Genomic DNA, 16,213 nt, shown 5'->3' with positions numbered 1-16,213 from the left:
ATCATAAACTTTGAAGGCTGATTTCTCATTGTTCTTTAAACAGCTGTATGCTTAAATGCTTGTAACTTCAGAAGGAAATGTCGGTTTTGAACGATTTTTTTACCATTTTATAGCTCTTATTTTACTCTTTAACCCTATATTAATAACTCAAAATCAATTTTTGCGACGAGTGACTGGTTTGGCTTGTCTTTGCCACATATATTGTAAGTTCGCCTTTATTTTCGAATCATAAGAACTTATAAAAATTTGCATTTTAAAATCTTCCGAGCGTAGGCCTAGGCATCGGTACACAACCGTACACGTACATCATTAAATCATGTTTGTAGAAGAAATGTACGATACGATATCCACGAGTAATATTACTTTTAAACTTAGTTATGTGATTTATTGTTGTTATATTAAAAGTGATTTTCAAGTTTGTATAAATGGTAAATACCACGCCATTCTTAACTCTATTCCAGCCAGGAAACGTGAAGTCACACTTTTTCTCCCTTACTTTGACCCCGGAGAGATGCTTGTATCTGATTGGCTTTCACACAAAAGAGGTCCCAGCTCGCTGGCGACCCGCTTGCAAGCGGCTGTTCACATGGATCGAGAGTGAGCTGCATCGAGAGCCGCTCGACAGCAGCTTGTCGTGGGTCACCCACGACAAAAACCGCTCTTGAGCGGTTGTTCACATGAAGGCCCGACTCGCGAGCCGATCGTTCACTCGCGACCTAAGACATGTGAACGCGGTATATAGACTGTCTCTTATACACATCTAGATGTGTATAAGAGACAGGTGTACATACAGTACTATATTTCTTAAATTGAAATTGAATTTTTATAAAACAACTGAAAATTTAACAAAAATTAATACTATTTTTAGTTTTAAAATCTAAATATTGAATTAGCTATTTAAACTGATAATAAATTGACTATAAATAATCAAATGACTACAGGCCTACATCATTTTTTATATATCACTATTGTAAAACTGTAAAATTACATTCTAAGTTATATTATACTGTAATTTATATTTATTTTTCAGATCAGGATAGAGAAACATACATTTTAGAATAAACATAGCGTTTTAAAAAATAATATCATAAATGTTTTTTTCTCCATGAAGGTAAGTGCTGATGGCATAACAGTGCTACCAACAATATCTACTGTAGCTGGTATATTTAGAACACCTCAAGAAGTCAAATGTCCTTTGCCCGAACCAGCTGTTCAACCAAGTTTACCAGGAGAAGGAATAGTTTCAAGCGGTTATCTAATATCGATCAGTAATGATGGGGAGTTGAAAAGTGAAGATATGGTGATAATGATTGTGTATGATCTGTCTCTTATACACATCTAGATGTGTATAAGAGACAGATATTATACAATACAGTTGCTGATTTTCATATCTATAAACACATGCTCAAACTAAAAGACATACATTTTTGACAAATATTTTCTTTCAGAATAATTCTTGCAATATAAATGGTCATTGTTATGCAGCGTTTGATGTAAATATGAATGATTGCTGTCAACAATGTTTGCCAGAAATCTCAATCGACAGTTGGTCAGTGCGTCAAGGTTTGTTGACATTATTTATAATTCTTGTAAACAAATCATGATTGATTGATTATATTATACTTTGAATATAACGTATACTATACTAAATCCGTACAAAACGTTTATGCCATTTTTTTTATTACGTAGAGGATATGGCTCCAACAGTTCTCACATCTAACCCATATCCAGCGATTCATCAGGAACAACTAAACTTTACGTTTGACATTAAAGATCATGAACAATGTAGCATCACATTTAGCATGATATCAGCATTCGAAAATGCAACCATTTCTCAAGACGGGAAGTTTAATTGGTTACCTAGTGTATCATCCGCAAATCAAGAATCAATGTTTAACATCACAATGCATGACAAATGTGGATTTTCAGCAATTGTTCTCTTTGCTGTCAACATTTGTAAATGTGAAAACAGCGAGGTGTGTGCATTTGTCAATGGATCAAGTCTCTATGATTGTGTTTGTCCCGAGCAATTGGACGATGTGTCTTGTGGGAAAGGTAAGTTGGAATAATTTCATTTGGTTTGTATATAATATTGTAAATTGAAATAATGCATTTGTACTAAACCACAATAATATTATTGTGGTTAGTAAAAATGAATTTCAAGTTACTATGGTAAGTATAATAAATATTATTGATGTTATACAAATATTATTAATATTCATTTCTTACAAGTAAAACATTCTTCTATTGCAGAAATTTCAACAAACTATACTCAAGGAACAGATTCAACTGTTAACCCCACTACTGTTATACAAATATCGTCTTTTTCGCAAGATCAAGATGATTCTACAACTGATATATTTGATGTTTCTGATACATCTTCATCTGGATCAACCACGACAAACTCTGGAAATTCAAACGTTGGCAACCTATCTCCAAAGTCATCAACATCAAATAGTGGCACAGATAATTTGAATACTTCGCCTCCTACAGATAGCTTCACAGTTCTTGAAAGAACCTCAACGGTTACTACAAATAGTATGTAAAATTTACAAACCTCTGTATTTTTGTTATGTGCAATTATTATTTATATACCAGGAGTACATTTGTTTTGTACTAAGCTATGAGTACAGAACAGCCTCACGAACTCAACCTGAGAACACAACACTAGCAGAGACCATAAATTGGATTTTTATGTTGTAGAACTGTTCATGAATATGGAGATAAACTGATTATTTTATTAATTTGTTATTATTATTATTATTATGCCTATTATTACTACTACCTTCACCTTTGTAAGTTGATATCATGAAATTTTATAATATGTAGTTAGCATTATGAATACTATAATTGTCTATTTTGTTTTACATATACCGATCACATTAGTTGTTAGCTTTATTAGTTATAAATTGTTGTTTTCCTTTTATTTTTCTATTGCAGAAACATCAACAACCTATGTTGAAGGAACAGATTCGACTGTTAACTCCATTACTGTTCCACAAATATCGTCTTTTCCGGAAAATCAAGATGATTCTACAACTGATATATTTGATTTTGCTGATAGATCTCCATCGGTATCCACATCAGCAAACTATGGAAACTCAGACATAGCCGACCCATCTCCGAAGCCATCAACATCAAATAGTGGCACAGATAATTTGAAAACATCGCCTCTTACAAATACTGTCACTATTCATGAAAGAACCTCAATGGTTAATACAAACAGTATGTAAAAATTACAAACTTTTGCTATGTGCAATTATTATTTATATACCATGAGACTATTAATTTGGTGTGAGCTATAAGTTACGCAACCGCTTCATGATCCGAACCTGAGAACACAACACTAGCAGAGATCATCAATTATTGGATTATTATGTTGTATAAGTTTTGAGGATTATGGAGATAAACTGACTAGTATGTTAGTTTATTATTACGCCTACAGTGTTATTAATATTACAGTACCTTCAACTTTTAAGATGATATTATGAATTTTTATATCATGTCGTTACCACTATGAATACATAACAGTCTATTTTGCTTTACATATATATATTATTACGATCACATTCAGTTGTTATATTTATTAGTTGTAAATTGTTGTTTTCCATTTAGTTTTTTTCAGTACCATTATTCAGAAACGAATAGTACTGTAACACGATTTATATCAATACTAGATTAAAATATTCCTAATGTTCATTTTTACAAGTAAAACATACTTCTATTACAGAAACATCAACAACGTATACTCAAGGAACAAATGCAACTGTTAACCCCATTACTGTTCCACGAATATCATCTTTTTCGCAAGATCAAGATGATTCTAAAACTGGTTTTGATTTTACTGATGCAACTCCATCTGTATCCACATCGGCAAACTATCAAAACTCAAACGTAGGAAACTCATCCCCAAAGCCATCAACTTTGAATAGTGGAACAGATAATTTTAAAACATCGCCTCTTGCATATACCTTTACAGTTCATGAAAGAACCTCAACAGTTAATACAAACAGTATGTACAAACTTGTTAGTTTTTGTTATGTGCAATTATTAATTATAACCATGAGTACATTAATTTGTACTAAGCTATAAGTATGGAACAACCTCATGATCTCAACATAAGAACACAGCAGTTGCAGAGGCCATCAATTGCATTTGGTATAGAAGTGTTCAGGAATATGAAGATAAACTGACTAATACATTAATTTATTACTATTTTAAGGCCTATTATTACTATCACTTTCACCTTTAAGGTTGGTATCATGGATTTCTATATTAAGTAGTTACCATTATGAATACTAAAATTGTCTGTTGTGTTTTACATATAACGATCAAAAGAAGTTGTTAATTTTTTTTAGAATTATTATTTTTGTCAGTACCATCATACAGAAACGGCAGTACTCAAAAGACAGTAACACGATGTATATCAAGACTTGCTTAAAATGTTCATAATATATTTTTTTTACAATCTTTTCTTGTACCTACTTCTAAAGATGAAATCGTTAAAATATCAATAACACTTTGAAAAATAATAAGAGCCCAGAATGTGATAAAATATTAAACAATGTTATTAAATCCATACCTACATTAATTTCTAAAACTTATCCAATATTTTTAATTTGTGTCTTGCCAAAATAATTTTTCCTGTTTTACTCAAGGTTGCCAAGGTAGTTCTTACTTTCAAAAAAAAGATGACCATTATTTATTCATTAATTATAAATCTATTTCAATTGTTACCATGCCTTTCAAAAATCTGGAATGATTAATTTATGATACATTAATTCATTTTTTAACTAAACACAATATTCTTCATAATCGTCAATATGGTTTAGGATTTTTTTTTCTGCAGATCTTGCTCTTATTGATATTTATAACCAATTGCTAAAGCCATTTAACAATAATGATTTTACAGTTGGCATTCTCCTAATTTAAGCAGGGCTTTTGGTACAATTGATCATGAAATTCTTTTAATGAAACTCGAATGTTGGGTATCAGAGGCCTACCTCTTGATTTATTTAGAAAATACCTTGGCAATAGGAAATAATTTGTTTCAATTAATTCAATAACTCTGCTTTTTCTGTGGTGTTTCTGAGTTGATCCTTACTTGAACCCTTATTATTTTTAATATATGTTAATGATTTTGCTAATAGTTCGTCATTATTAAATGTTGTTCCTTAGTGGACGACCAAATATATTTACTTACATAAAAATAAAACTGAACTCATTGTCAATATTAAATTACAAAAAGTTTCTAATTCATTATTAATTACTGTAATATATCATGGGCTACTACTATTGACAAATTTCTTTACCTATGTTCCTGGACAAGTCCTGAAGTAACAAATATTCATAACATTTTCAAATTGCAAAAAGATACTCTTAGGATTTGTGCAGGATCAGCCCGTATATCACATCTTACTTATTTAAGCCTTGTTACACCTGGCAGTGCATAGGCCATCAACTACAAGTCTCCATCTCACACGGTTCTGAGCAATTCCTTCCATCTCCGACCAGGTGTATCCAGCACTTTTCACTTCTTTTTCTAGTTCTCTCCTCCATGTGTTCCTTGGTCGTCCTCTTTTTCTTTTTCCTTGTGGATTCCATGTTAGGGCTTGTCTTGTGATGGTGTTTCTATTTCTCCTTAATATGTGGCCAATCCATCCAAATTTCCTCCTGCAAATCTGGGTTTCAATTGGCTCCTGTCTAGTCCTTTCCCAAAGTTCTTCATTTGTTATCTTCTCCGTCCACCATATTCTTAGTATTTGTCTCACCTGTTATTGTCATTAAACATTTCGTATTTCACCACGTTTCAGATCCATATAGAAGTACTGCCTTCACATTAGATACCACATACCAAACCTTCATTTTACAAATTTAATATTCACAAAGTTTTTGATTTATATAAGTATAACTTATAACTTTATGTATGGTTTTATAAATAATACACTACTTAAACACATTATTTCCCAAACAGCAGTTGATATACATAATTGTAAAAGCATATTCTCTAAAAGTAATGTTTTGTTTTAAAAATACACATCTCTTCATCGAAAAAAATGCAATCTTCTACAATGGTCCAAAATTATGCAACACTTTATCTACTACTGTATGTTTAGAAACGTACCTGATTTTCCATTCTTTAAATCCAAACTTAAGAAATTTCTGGTCTCAGTGTATGGCAGGTATAGCCTCATGTTCATAGTAATTATTTTATTGTAGTTATTCACTTATTGCTATTATGATTAACATTATTTTATGCAACCGTTTCAGTTTATATAATTATTTCCACGCAATCAATATTAGCCTACTTATTATTATATACTTTTTCCAATCCAGACTACCGTATTATTTTATTTATTCATTTTTTTACCTATTTATTTATTAATTTTTTTAATTTATTTTTTTTTAAATTTTATTAATTTTTTTCTTATTCATTTATTTGTTTTTATTTGTTTGTTCGTTTGTTTTATTTAATTTTTAAATATATTTTGTCATTATTATTATTATCTCCGTCAGGAGATATATGTTTTCAGTCGTGTAAGTTTGTGTGTGTGTAACGTTTTGGTGTTTTCGTATGGTTTTTTTTTTTGTATGCGACATATCTCAAAAACAACTGCACAGACATAATTTAAAATAACAGGGAGTGTTAGATATAACCCAATGAAGAAATTATTATATTTTGGTGACAGTCCATAGTAGGGTGTGGATGTGAGTTTTTTTTATAAATGTAATTTTTAAATATTAAAAATTTTGAATTCTTTTTTGTGAATTTGATTAATTTTGAGCAAAGTTTGAAATTGTCTTGTAAATATAACATATTCAGTCAATTTTTTGTTTGACTGCTGTTGTTCCTGATATGTTTTAAATGTGTAATATATAACTCAAATAATAATAATAAAGAATAATAATAACCTGAGACAACTGTCCAACCTTCAGTGACTCCATTGAAAACGACGATACCTGATAATTACGGAACTACAGCTATCAGAAATCATGAAACTATTGGCATATCTTCGGCACAGGTCAATCCTAGTCCTACACATTATATAAAAGGTACCAGTAGAAGTCAGGGAAATACGATGCATACGGCACCGCAAACAAACAGCGATTTAGAAGATCTAAATAATACGACTGAGCCAGTTAGTGTGAAGAAGACAGAGGTTGGTTCCACAATTTTAAATAGTAAGTGTATATTGTTTTTCTTTTTGTTTTTCCTTCCAAATACCAATATCGATAAGAAACTCGGGTAATGGAAAATGTAGTCTCTTGTCCAAGTTGGCAAACAAGTATTGGTAGTAAATTACCGTGTAATCAGAATGAACCATCGTTTGATTTTGATGCCCAAGCCTTTTACCTATGCGCCGCAAGTTTTTTTTTTCTTTATGTACATGGATTTTTCTGTATGTAATTCCATAATATTCATTGGATTTTAACACTGTTGTAATAATTGATGGATAATTTCTACATAATATTGCAATTGGATTGTAATTGTTTTTTTACTTAAAACCCCAATCTAAGATTTCTCTGATTGATAACAACAAACATCAAAGGGATACTAGCTATACTTTTACTGACGTTGCGTTCACTAAAAAACGTAGGGAGGCAACCTACAGCCATGCAATATAGTCAAATGACTACGTCTGTCTATTGCCAGCGGTGGTCAAACAAGGTTGCATCATGCCATTAGAGTTACTTATCTATTAACGTCCTTAAATAGCAAAACATTTATCGATTTACAAGCCCAACCTGAGACAATTATCCAATTTTTCCAGCGACTCCAATGAAAACAACGATACCTGATGGCCACGGGAGTACAGCTACCAGACATGAAGGTACTAGTGAGAGGGCTTCAGCACAGGTCAGCTCTACGTCAAATAGTCCTACAGCACCGCAAGCAAGTACCGGTTTAATTGATCTAAATAATACGACCAAGACAGCTACTGTGACGAAGAAAGAGGTCGATTCCACGATCTTAAATGGTAAGTATAGCTTGTTTTTCTTTTTGTTTGTCCCTCCAATTACCAACATTTCTTAAGAAACTCTTGTAATGGAAAGCGTAAGTGAAGTTTCTTGGCCAACTACAAGTACATTACATTTGTGATAATGACATAATTAATGTCGAAATATTGAATCCCAACACGATGGTGTGAATTTCGATACTTGGAGTATGTATTATACTGTCTTATCTGAGATTAATCAGTGGACCTTTCGGTTTTTGATGCCGGTTGTCTACCTCGGAATGAACCATCGTTTGATATTGATGCCCACAGCTTTACCGGTGTGCCAATCGTTGCTTTTACAGTGACTTTCCCTTATGTAATTCTGGAATATTCAATAGATTTTTAATACTAATGTAAGAAGTGCTATCAATTAATATTTAATAAATCATTTTCAGTATAATATTTTTATTAATAACTTATTAAAGGATTAATTTCCAGTGGTCAGTGTGCTTATAATAATATATTTGATTTTGGATAATGTGTGTATATTTTGATTAAGTAATCACATTTTTATCTTAAAGAACAAACCATGAATTACCAAGAGGCTATAAAATTGACACTACAAGGTCGAGAAGAACAGGTCTGTATTAAAATAAAAAGTACATATACAATTTGTGATGTAATTACAATGGTTTCATATGGCTTTAATAATATAATAATTCTGTTCATGAATTGGTATATCAACAATTTACTTAAAGCTTAATCATAGTTTTACGTATTTTCAGTGGATTAGTGCAAAACAAGCATTCCGTGCAAGTGTTTCAAAGGCAGTAAACTCATTTTGTTACTCTAATGCTCGAAAGTGTTGTTCTGTGACAGATTTCAACGAGTAAGTAAAACTATTTTAATATATTAATCATTAGTTTTAAATTAATTTTGTTATACATGTATATATTTATTTCACTCCTCATTGTTCTAAGCCCAATGGGAGAAACCAACAGAGCTTGCAGCTTTGTATAAATTTATAATGGGTCGGCCTATGCTACATTTAACAGCAAGTCCTATAATGCAATATAGTTATTTTATTCTATTATATTCTGTGATCTTATATTTTTAGACAGGATACTTTAGATGGAGATGTTACAACTAGTGAAAACGTCAATCTGAATGAGAGAATATCTGAGAGTCAGATTGTTATAGTACTTTCAATTAAACACAACAATTATATTGAGACATGCTTCCAGAATAATGATGACGACAGGGCCAGGAGAGATGTAATTAACCACCAATATAACAATGTATTTAGACAAAGAAGAAATACAAATGGTAAGTGAAATGTATTAAATTAGGAATTAGTGTATTTGGATATAATGAAAAAAACATTGCCAAATGTACTGAATCAGGTCGAACAACACTTTCCAGATGAACATTATAATAATAATTATTATTATTATAATTGTATTAGACCTGTAAGTAGTTCATAGATAGATGACTGTTCTTAAAAGCTTAAACCCGCTTCATTATCAGTTGAAAGGTTAAAGGGTAATTATTTGATTGGAGCAATCACACAACCTTACAAATTGTTTATTAGTTACATAAAGTATCTAAAAATCGTTATTATAACAATCAAAATGATCTTTCAAAAATACCAGAGTATATTTCTGCTGATGTTGTGAAGTCTTCGATTGAACAAGGAAAGACAAATATTGAAACTGAAATCCTGATGGACATCGTGGACGTCTCTCTTTACAACACAGAAGAAAGTGAGGAAGGTGGCAAATATCCAAAGTCATACACCATGTTCATTGTGGTTGGAGCGTGTTGTTTTGCAGTAATTGGGTTATTAGTATTTGGAGTCTGCTTTTACAAAATGTACGTATAATGTATTCATTTTCTTAATTTATAATAAATAAACAAAACGGGTTTTTTTTTAGTCCGAATTTATATGGCGTTTTTCACATTCTAGCAGGGGTGCCACTGGGGGGGGGGCCCTTTCTCCACCATGTCGGGGAGAGCTGCCACCCCCCCCCCCCCAACCTTCGGGGAGAAAAGCCACAATTCGTCGGCGGGGAGAAAAAAATGTGTATGTATTTTCTTCATATTAGTAGACTATAAAATTGATTAAATAAGCTTTTGAAACCCCTAAATTATCATTTTTTCGGGGGATTTTCCCTCCTGAACCCATCGGGCAAATGCTGGCACCACATAACACGCTGGCTCGCACTTTGGCAACACTCTTTGGCAGTCAACTCGCCCCTAGAAAACCCGCCCTTGCAAACTTGCCCCATAAAAAAATGTACACTTCCTAGACCATGCAGTCTTCAAAATAAAAATTGTAACCTTTGGTAATCAACAACATTTTCCACATACATAGAAATTTTTGAAACTTTATTAAAAAAAAACCTAAACCATAATTCACCACTATAGACACTTTTTGACAAAAAAACGACTTTGTTACCCAATGAGAAGTGTTCTAATATAGACAAATGGGTCGTGTCTCATATTATTTGTTATATTTTTATTATTCATTATTTTCACTTGAGTCGCATAAATAATTTTGTTCGAAGAACATATGCAGTTGTACTTCGCAGCACTTCACTTGCAATTTGCAATTTCTAGTTACGTAGTAGTAAACAGTTATCTAAATATATTTTAGGTTCTCATTCTAATGAAATAATAAACTATAAATTTAGTCTGTTCACAACATTTTCAGTTTCAATTGGCAAACAGACAGTCCTAATGGGATTCCAATACTGATGAGGGAAATACAACTATATATAAAAATTAATTGCATGCATTAAATTGTGTAACTAAATCATCATGTAAAACTGATCTTTTCTATGTATTATTTATTATATATGTATTATGTCTATTCTTCTCCATCTACATTGAGCCCACAACCCCACCGTAGATTCCACCTATTTTGCTATTATAAATGTTTTTCATATAGTGGTGTAAGCGGATAATACTGTAGATCTCGATAACCCACACAGAAATTAAAATATTGAACAATTTTATTTGAGTAGTCAATAAAAAATTTAAAAATGATAAAATGTTCCTATAATTTTTTATTCTACACAGGATCCCTCAATGGATTGTTCATTGCACCAAGTTCAGCAGGAAGTCGAGCAGGATCGCCAGCATCCTCAGTGAAAGCGTGGGATAATAACTAGCTCAACACGTGAAACTCTTATATTAACCTTTTGTAAAACTGTTTTAACCTATTTTAATGAAATTAAACAGATATTAAATTTATATTTACCATTTTATAGGCATAGGGAAGCAATTGGTCCAGCAGTTGTGGTCCGGACTCTCAATCTTGTTGTCGAAGGTTCAAGCTTTTGCTTGCGTACCTGCGTTTGACCCTCTCTACACACATGAGTTTTAATGGATACCGGCATATGCTTGGAAAATAAACATACTCGCTTTGAGGAGTGGTGATCCCCTCAGAGCATTGCACAGTCTGACAAAAATGCTAAAGAAAGCAGGATGAACATTCCGGATTGTACAATTTCGAAGACCTTACCTTTAGTCCATTTCGGTATATTTAAACTGTTATTGGTCCTTGTGGCGCTTTCAATTATATGAAAATGTATGTAAATAATTATTTCTGCGTCATAATAGACGGGTGGCCATCAGAGTAAAAGTGATTAATTTTTAAGTTTTTTTTCGTAGTTATGATTTTTTTACAAGCTAGAAACAAGGTGAGTCCTCATCACCAGCTCTTGGCTGACACGGAATGGTATTTTAAGCTAGTATGTTACTAAAGGATTCAATTTGAATATATTTGGTATCATACAAAAGCAACTAAAATTATCTATCAAATGATGTGTATGATGACACACTATGTAAAAGTTGTATCCCAAAAGGTACCAAAAAAAATTATTTTTATGACTTGTTTTGGTAAATAAAAAAAAATAAATATAATATGTCATAATATATATCACTTGATAGATAATTTTAATATGTTTTGTATGATACCAAACATATTCAAATCATAATCATCCAATGGCGGACTAGCTTCAAAATGCAATTTTAGGGTAAGAACGTGTAAAATTCGCCAATGACATTTTATTATTGTACAGTATGGTAACATAATAGATTGAATTCGTATGTATATAAATGTTTCTAAAAGTAACCGAGGTCTTGAAATATGAACAGATTTTTCTGAAGACAGTTCGTTTTTCTCTCATATGCAATCTAAAACTATTTAGTATAAATTAACAATAACTATACTAAAATATTGTCAAACATTAGAATAGCAAAATGTAACCGTGCTAGCAACTAAACAAATTCAACTGAGAGTATGGTTCCTTTGACACATAAATTTCATCTACCTGCAGGCCTAATCTGTATGCCCTCTAGGGCTGCAATGGCGGTTTTAAAGTACTCGGCTAAGTCAACTTTTTTAATTGTTCTTTGTCAGATGAGTGCTGTAGTTCAAGGTTAATAATTTTAATCATGGAGCTCTATGTTTTAACAGTACTTGTTAGAATTTCTTAAACAACATTGTAAGTCACATGTAGTAATACTGTATATCGGTTGAAAATTCACTAACATATCGCTAGCCAGTACTCTTTCATACCTTTTGTCATTATATTTTGAAGCAACGGTATTAACGTTTGTATGCTACTTTCCATACATACATACACACACACATACATAAATACATACATAAACTGTGGGATATTAACTTCTTATTGTAATATAGTAAATATGTGTTGCTGTATTATGTATTAAACTACTATGAATGGAGGAAATAAGGCGCATGAATTTAGCTTTTCATTATCATTGCCATCGACATCGCCACAGATAACACGTTTTGGTGTTTACTGTGCCTTAAGCATTAAAATTTGCTCCAATCACGATTTAAGCTTATTTATTTTGGATTTTTTAACAAATAGACGCCAACGAGTTTTAGTTAACAATACATATTCCAAGTGGTATGTTACAAATACAGGTTCACCCCAGGGCTGTGTCTTGTCCCCATTACTTTATATCCTTTATACTGACGATTGCCGTAGCACGCATGAAAATAGTTTTATTGTTAAGTTTGCAGATGACTCTGCTTTACTTACACTTCTTAAAGATGGAAATGATGGTCATGGCCAAGTTTTGGATACATTTATTAAATTTTGTGATGACATGAACTTAAATTGAATGTTTCCAAAACAAAAGAAATGATTATTGATTTCCGGCGAAAAAGATACGGTGCTGGGGTCACACTCTTAAATAACGAACCAGTTGAGATTGTTAACTTTTATAAGCACCTTGGTACCATATTTGAGGACAGTCTCAACTTTAATTAAAAAAGGCAACCAGAGACTGTATATTCGTAGGAAGTTAAATGAATTTAACTAAATAAGTCTATTTTAAAATGTTTTATAATTCATTTGTGGAAAATGTCTTAACCTTTTCTTTTATATGCTGGTATTATAATTTAAACCTTAAAGATAGATCTTCTCTACGGAAAATAGTAAATTCATGCTCGAAAATAATAAGAAGTCCATTATGCAGTCTCTCGTCCTTCTGTGACAAACACATTGTAGGTAAATGTAAACATATTTTAGAAACAAGAGAACATGCTTTTTTTTTAAATGAGTTTGAACTCCTACCACATGGTGTCCGTTATCAGAGTCCTGTGTGTAGGACTAAACGAAATTAAATTCTTTTGTCACAACTGGTATAAGGCTATTGAATAAAAGTAGATAGGTATAACTTTGTTGATTTACATGTTTTTTAAATGGGTTTCTTAGTAGATTTTTAGTTATGCTGTTATTTACTGTTATTCAGCCCTGTGTGAAATTGCCCAACGTGGGATAAATAAAGAATTTTGAATTGAATTGATATGACTGAGGATGGGTGTGGTTCACTTTTTAGGAGCTTGGACATTTAGTAGGGAGAAACTGGAATCTCTGGGACACATGGGTCCCTTCATCGCCAATGTTCAGAACATAAACAAAGCACACACAACAATGGTCAAACTTTCTCAGAAACATAATAGTTGCTTATTTTGCAATTTAATTCAAATAAAATCCCATATACCACTGTACTAAAGTTTAGTGCCACATAGTAAATTTCTATCGCTCAATCTGAATTTGTCAGATTTGGTATTCGATCTGTTTGACGATACTGTAATTATATGAATGATGACAAATATCTCTATACCAATTTTTATTTAATAATCTTTCATATTGACAATGAATAAGATAAATGTTAGTGTGGTTATATCTTTCGATTAAAAATGTTATATAAAACACATATCGTGTATGAGATTGATTAGATTTAATTTATTTAGAAACAGGGCTAGTGGTTGACAAAAGCGAATGCACCGATATCCAGCTTTTTTCCACATCTAACAAGTGATAGCAAGTACACGCCAGTATATCGATGATTCCACTAAGCCCCACCCTTTTGATAAACAATATTCTTTCTGTTGTGATTGGTTAGTTGTTAAATTTGGTTGTCACATTACATTTTTTTTTTAAATCTCAGAGCCCCTTGCAATGCTATTTCATTGATGTTGTTTACAAAGGCAAAAAAAGAATACCGAATACTAAAAGATCCATTACAGTAGGCAAAGTCATGCTCCATAAACCAATAATCTTTAAAAATCGGGCTGAACATAATTTTTGTACCTTAAGGAATGGCCTGAAATCACTATAATCGTAGTGTAATTGATTAATGAACACAAGTGTAACACCGTGGCTACATAATCTTAAGTATTAATTTCATAATTAATTATGTTTTAAACTATAGTATATCGTTACGTGTAAAACTTAAAATGTTATTGACTAAAGAAGGTTTTTTTTCCAAGTAAAGAATAAAATTAATAAATAAAGCCAGTGTCATGGTCAACTTGCACTGTTTTACACTGCCCATCGTAAGGGGCGTCGACCAAATCGAAACCCTCTTCTGGTCGGAAGTAATCTGTTCCTGCTTTGACACACCGAAACTTCGAACTTCTTCCGTCCCTGATGCATCTATTTGGAAATAAAACAGTTTAGATTTTAATCTTTTGTAAAAACATTAATTATAATTGTGGAATCACAGTCTAATAGAGCGATTATTAATAATAAACTTTAGATAGGCTGTTTTTACAGTGTTTGCGTTTCTTTTGGTTTTTAAAACTAAAGTATTACTTAATTGCTGCAGTTGTTACCTATACTTTATTTGAAAGAGTCAATTAACTTTGAAAGAATGCATGAACGAAAAGAAGTTATATCAACAATGAAATTCTGTTTACATATTCTTCTCAACTTTACACAAATGACTTTATCTATTATCAACAATTACATTATACAACCCATATGCATACTTATTGACTACCGTATATGCCATACGCTTACCTGCAAAAATCATCTTTTCCGTCGTTATCCATATCACGCATAAATGCAGTTTTCTTGTAGCCAACGTCAAATTGCACAGTTCCAGCACCGGGAATAGTGAACTCAGTTCCGTCCGGTTTCAAGCATGATGGAAACCTTCTTCCACCTGTTTTCATGATTCTGTAACAGTAAAATTTGAAATAAACAAAACATTGTGATCAAGAGAACATATTGTCGTCATATAAACAAATATACACCATTGACCAGAATATTATAACAAATTTCATGCTTATGTGCCCTAGGTGAAGGCACTTTACCAACGGTTGTGTCTGTCTGCCCAGGAGTACAAGTGTATCTGGTAGGTTAAAACCCAAAATGCGCTGATTACTGCATATGGAATTCTGCCCAGGGAGCTGAGTATGTTCCATATGTGCTTGATCCTATGACCGGAATAATAATGTGAAGCGCTTAATAGAGGCATTGTTGGGAAGAAGCTGTATACAGTATAAGTGTAACATATTATCATAATACTGAAAAGTTCAACCTAAAGTTTAGAATTAGAATGTTATTACTTATCTGTATCTATTTGTTTATATTGAATTTGAATAATATATATATATATATATATATTTATGTATATATATATATATATATATATATCGTCATAAATCCACGTGTGTTCTTGAAATTATATAAAAGCTGTTGAAACAAGGAATTGAAGCAACGAGTCATGTGGACTATAAAACACTGGTTTATTTCAAAAGAAATTTTCGACCAGTCCTCTGTCTTCTTCAGCTTACAAAACTAGTTAATTATTTAGTAATTAGTTTTGTAAGCTGAAAAAGACCAGAAGACTAGTCGAAAATTTCTTTTGAAATAAACCAGTGTTTTATAGTCCACATGACTCGTTGCTTCAATTCCTTTTTTCAACACATTACACACACA

General features: G+C 31.9%; 2 protein-coding genes across 2 annotated transcripts in view; one reads left to right on the top strand and one right to left on the bottom strand.

The window, feature by feature from the left end:
* The first annotated feature begins 384 nt into the window (after positions 1-384).
* On the top strand, positions 385-9,822 carry LOC117120008 (mucin-5AC-like). The gene is made up of 12 exons (XM_033264995.1): positions 385-734; positions 1,449-1,563; positions 1,690-2,055; positions 2,254-2,538; positions 2,941-3,225; positions 3,731-4,012; positions 6,937-7,182; positions 7,773-7,979; positions 8,522-8,580; positions 8,726-8,829; positions 9,058-9,266; positions 9,593-9,822. Exons 1-12 carry the CDS (start codon positions 678-680, stop codon positions 9,820-9,822), a joined length of 2,445 nt encoding a protein of 814 aa, XP_033120886.1. The 5' UTR covers positions 385-677.
* Positions 9,823-13,925: 4,103 nt separating this feature from the next.
* LOC117120011 (blastula protease 10-like) overlaps positions 13,926-16,213 on the bottom strand; it is a 12,831-nt gene continuing 10,543 nt past the window's right edge. Inside the window, exons 12-13 of the mRNA XM_033265000.1 lie at positions 15,290-15,448; positions 13,926-14,923 (exon numbers count right to left, since the gene is read on the bottom strand). Of these exons, the coding sequence (XP_033120891.1) occupies positions 14,770-14,923; positions 15,290-15,448 (313 nt within the window). The 3' untranslated portion in view covers positions 13,926-14,769. The remainder of the gene's footprint in view (positions 14,924-15,289; positions 15,449-16,213) is intronic.

This window comes from Anneissia japonica, unplaced genomic scaffold (genome assembly GCF_011630105.1).
Source record: "Anneissia japonica isolate Jap-2015-1 unplaced genomic scaffold, ASM1163010v1 scaffold9290_len831353_cov190, whole genome shotgun sequence".
Classification (NCBI taxonomy): domain Eukaryota; kingdom Metazoa; phylum Echinodermata; class Crinoidea; order Comatulida; family Comatulidae; genus Anneissia; species Anneissia japonica.
This window is presented reverse-complemented; position numbering and strand designations above follow the sequence as displayed.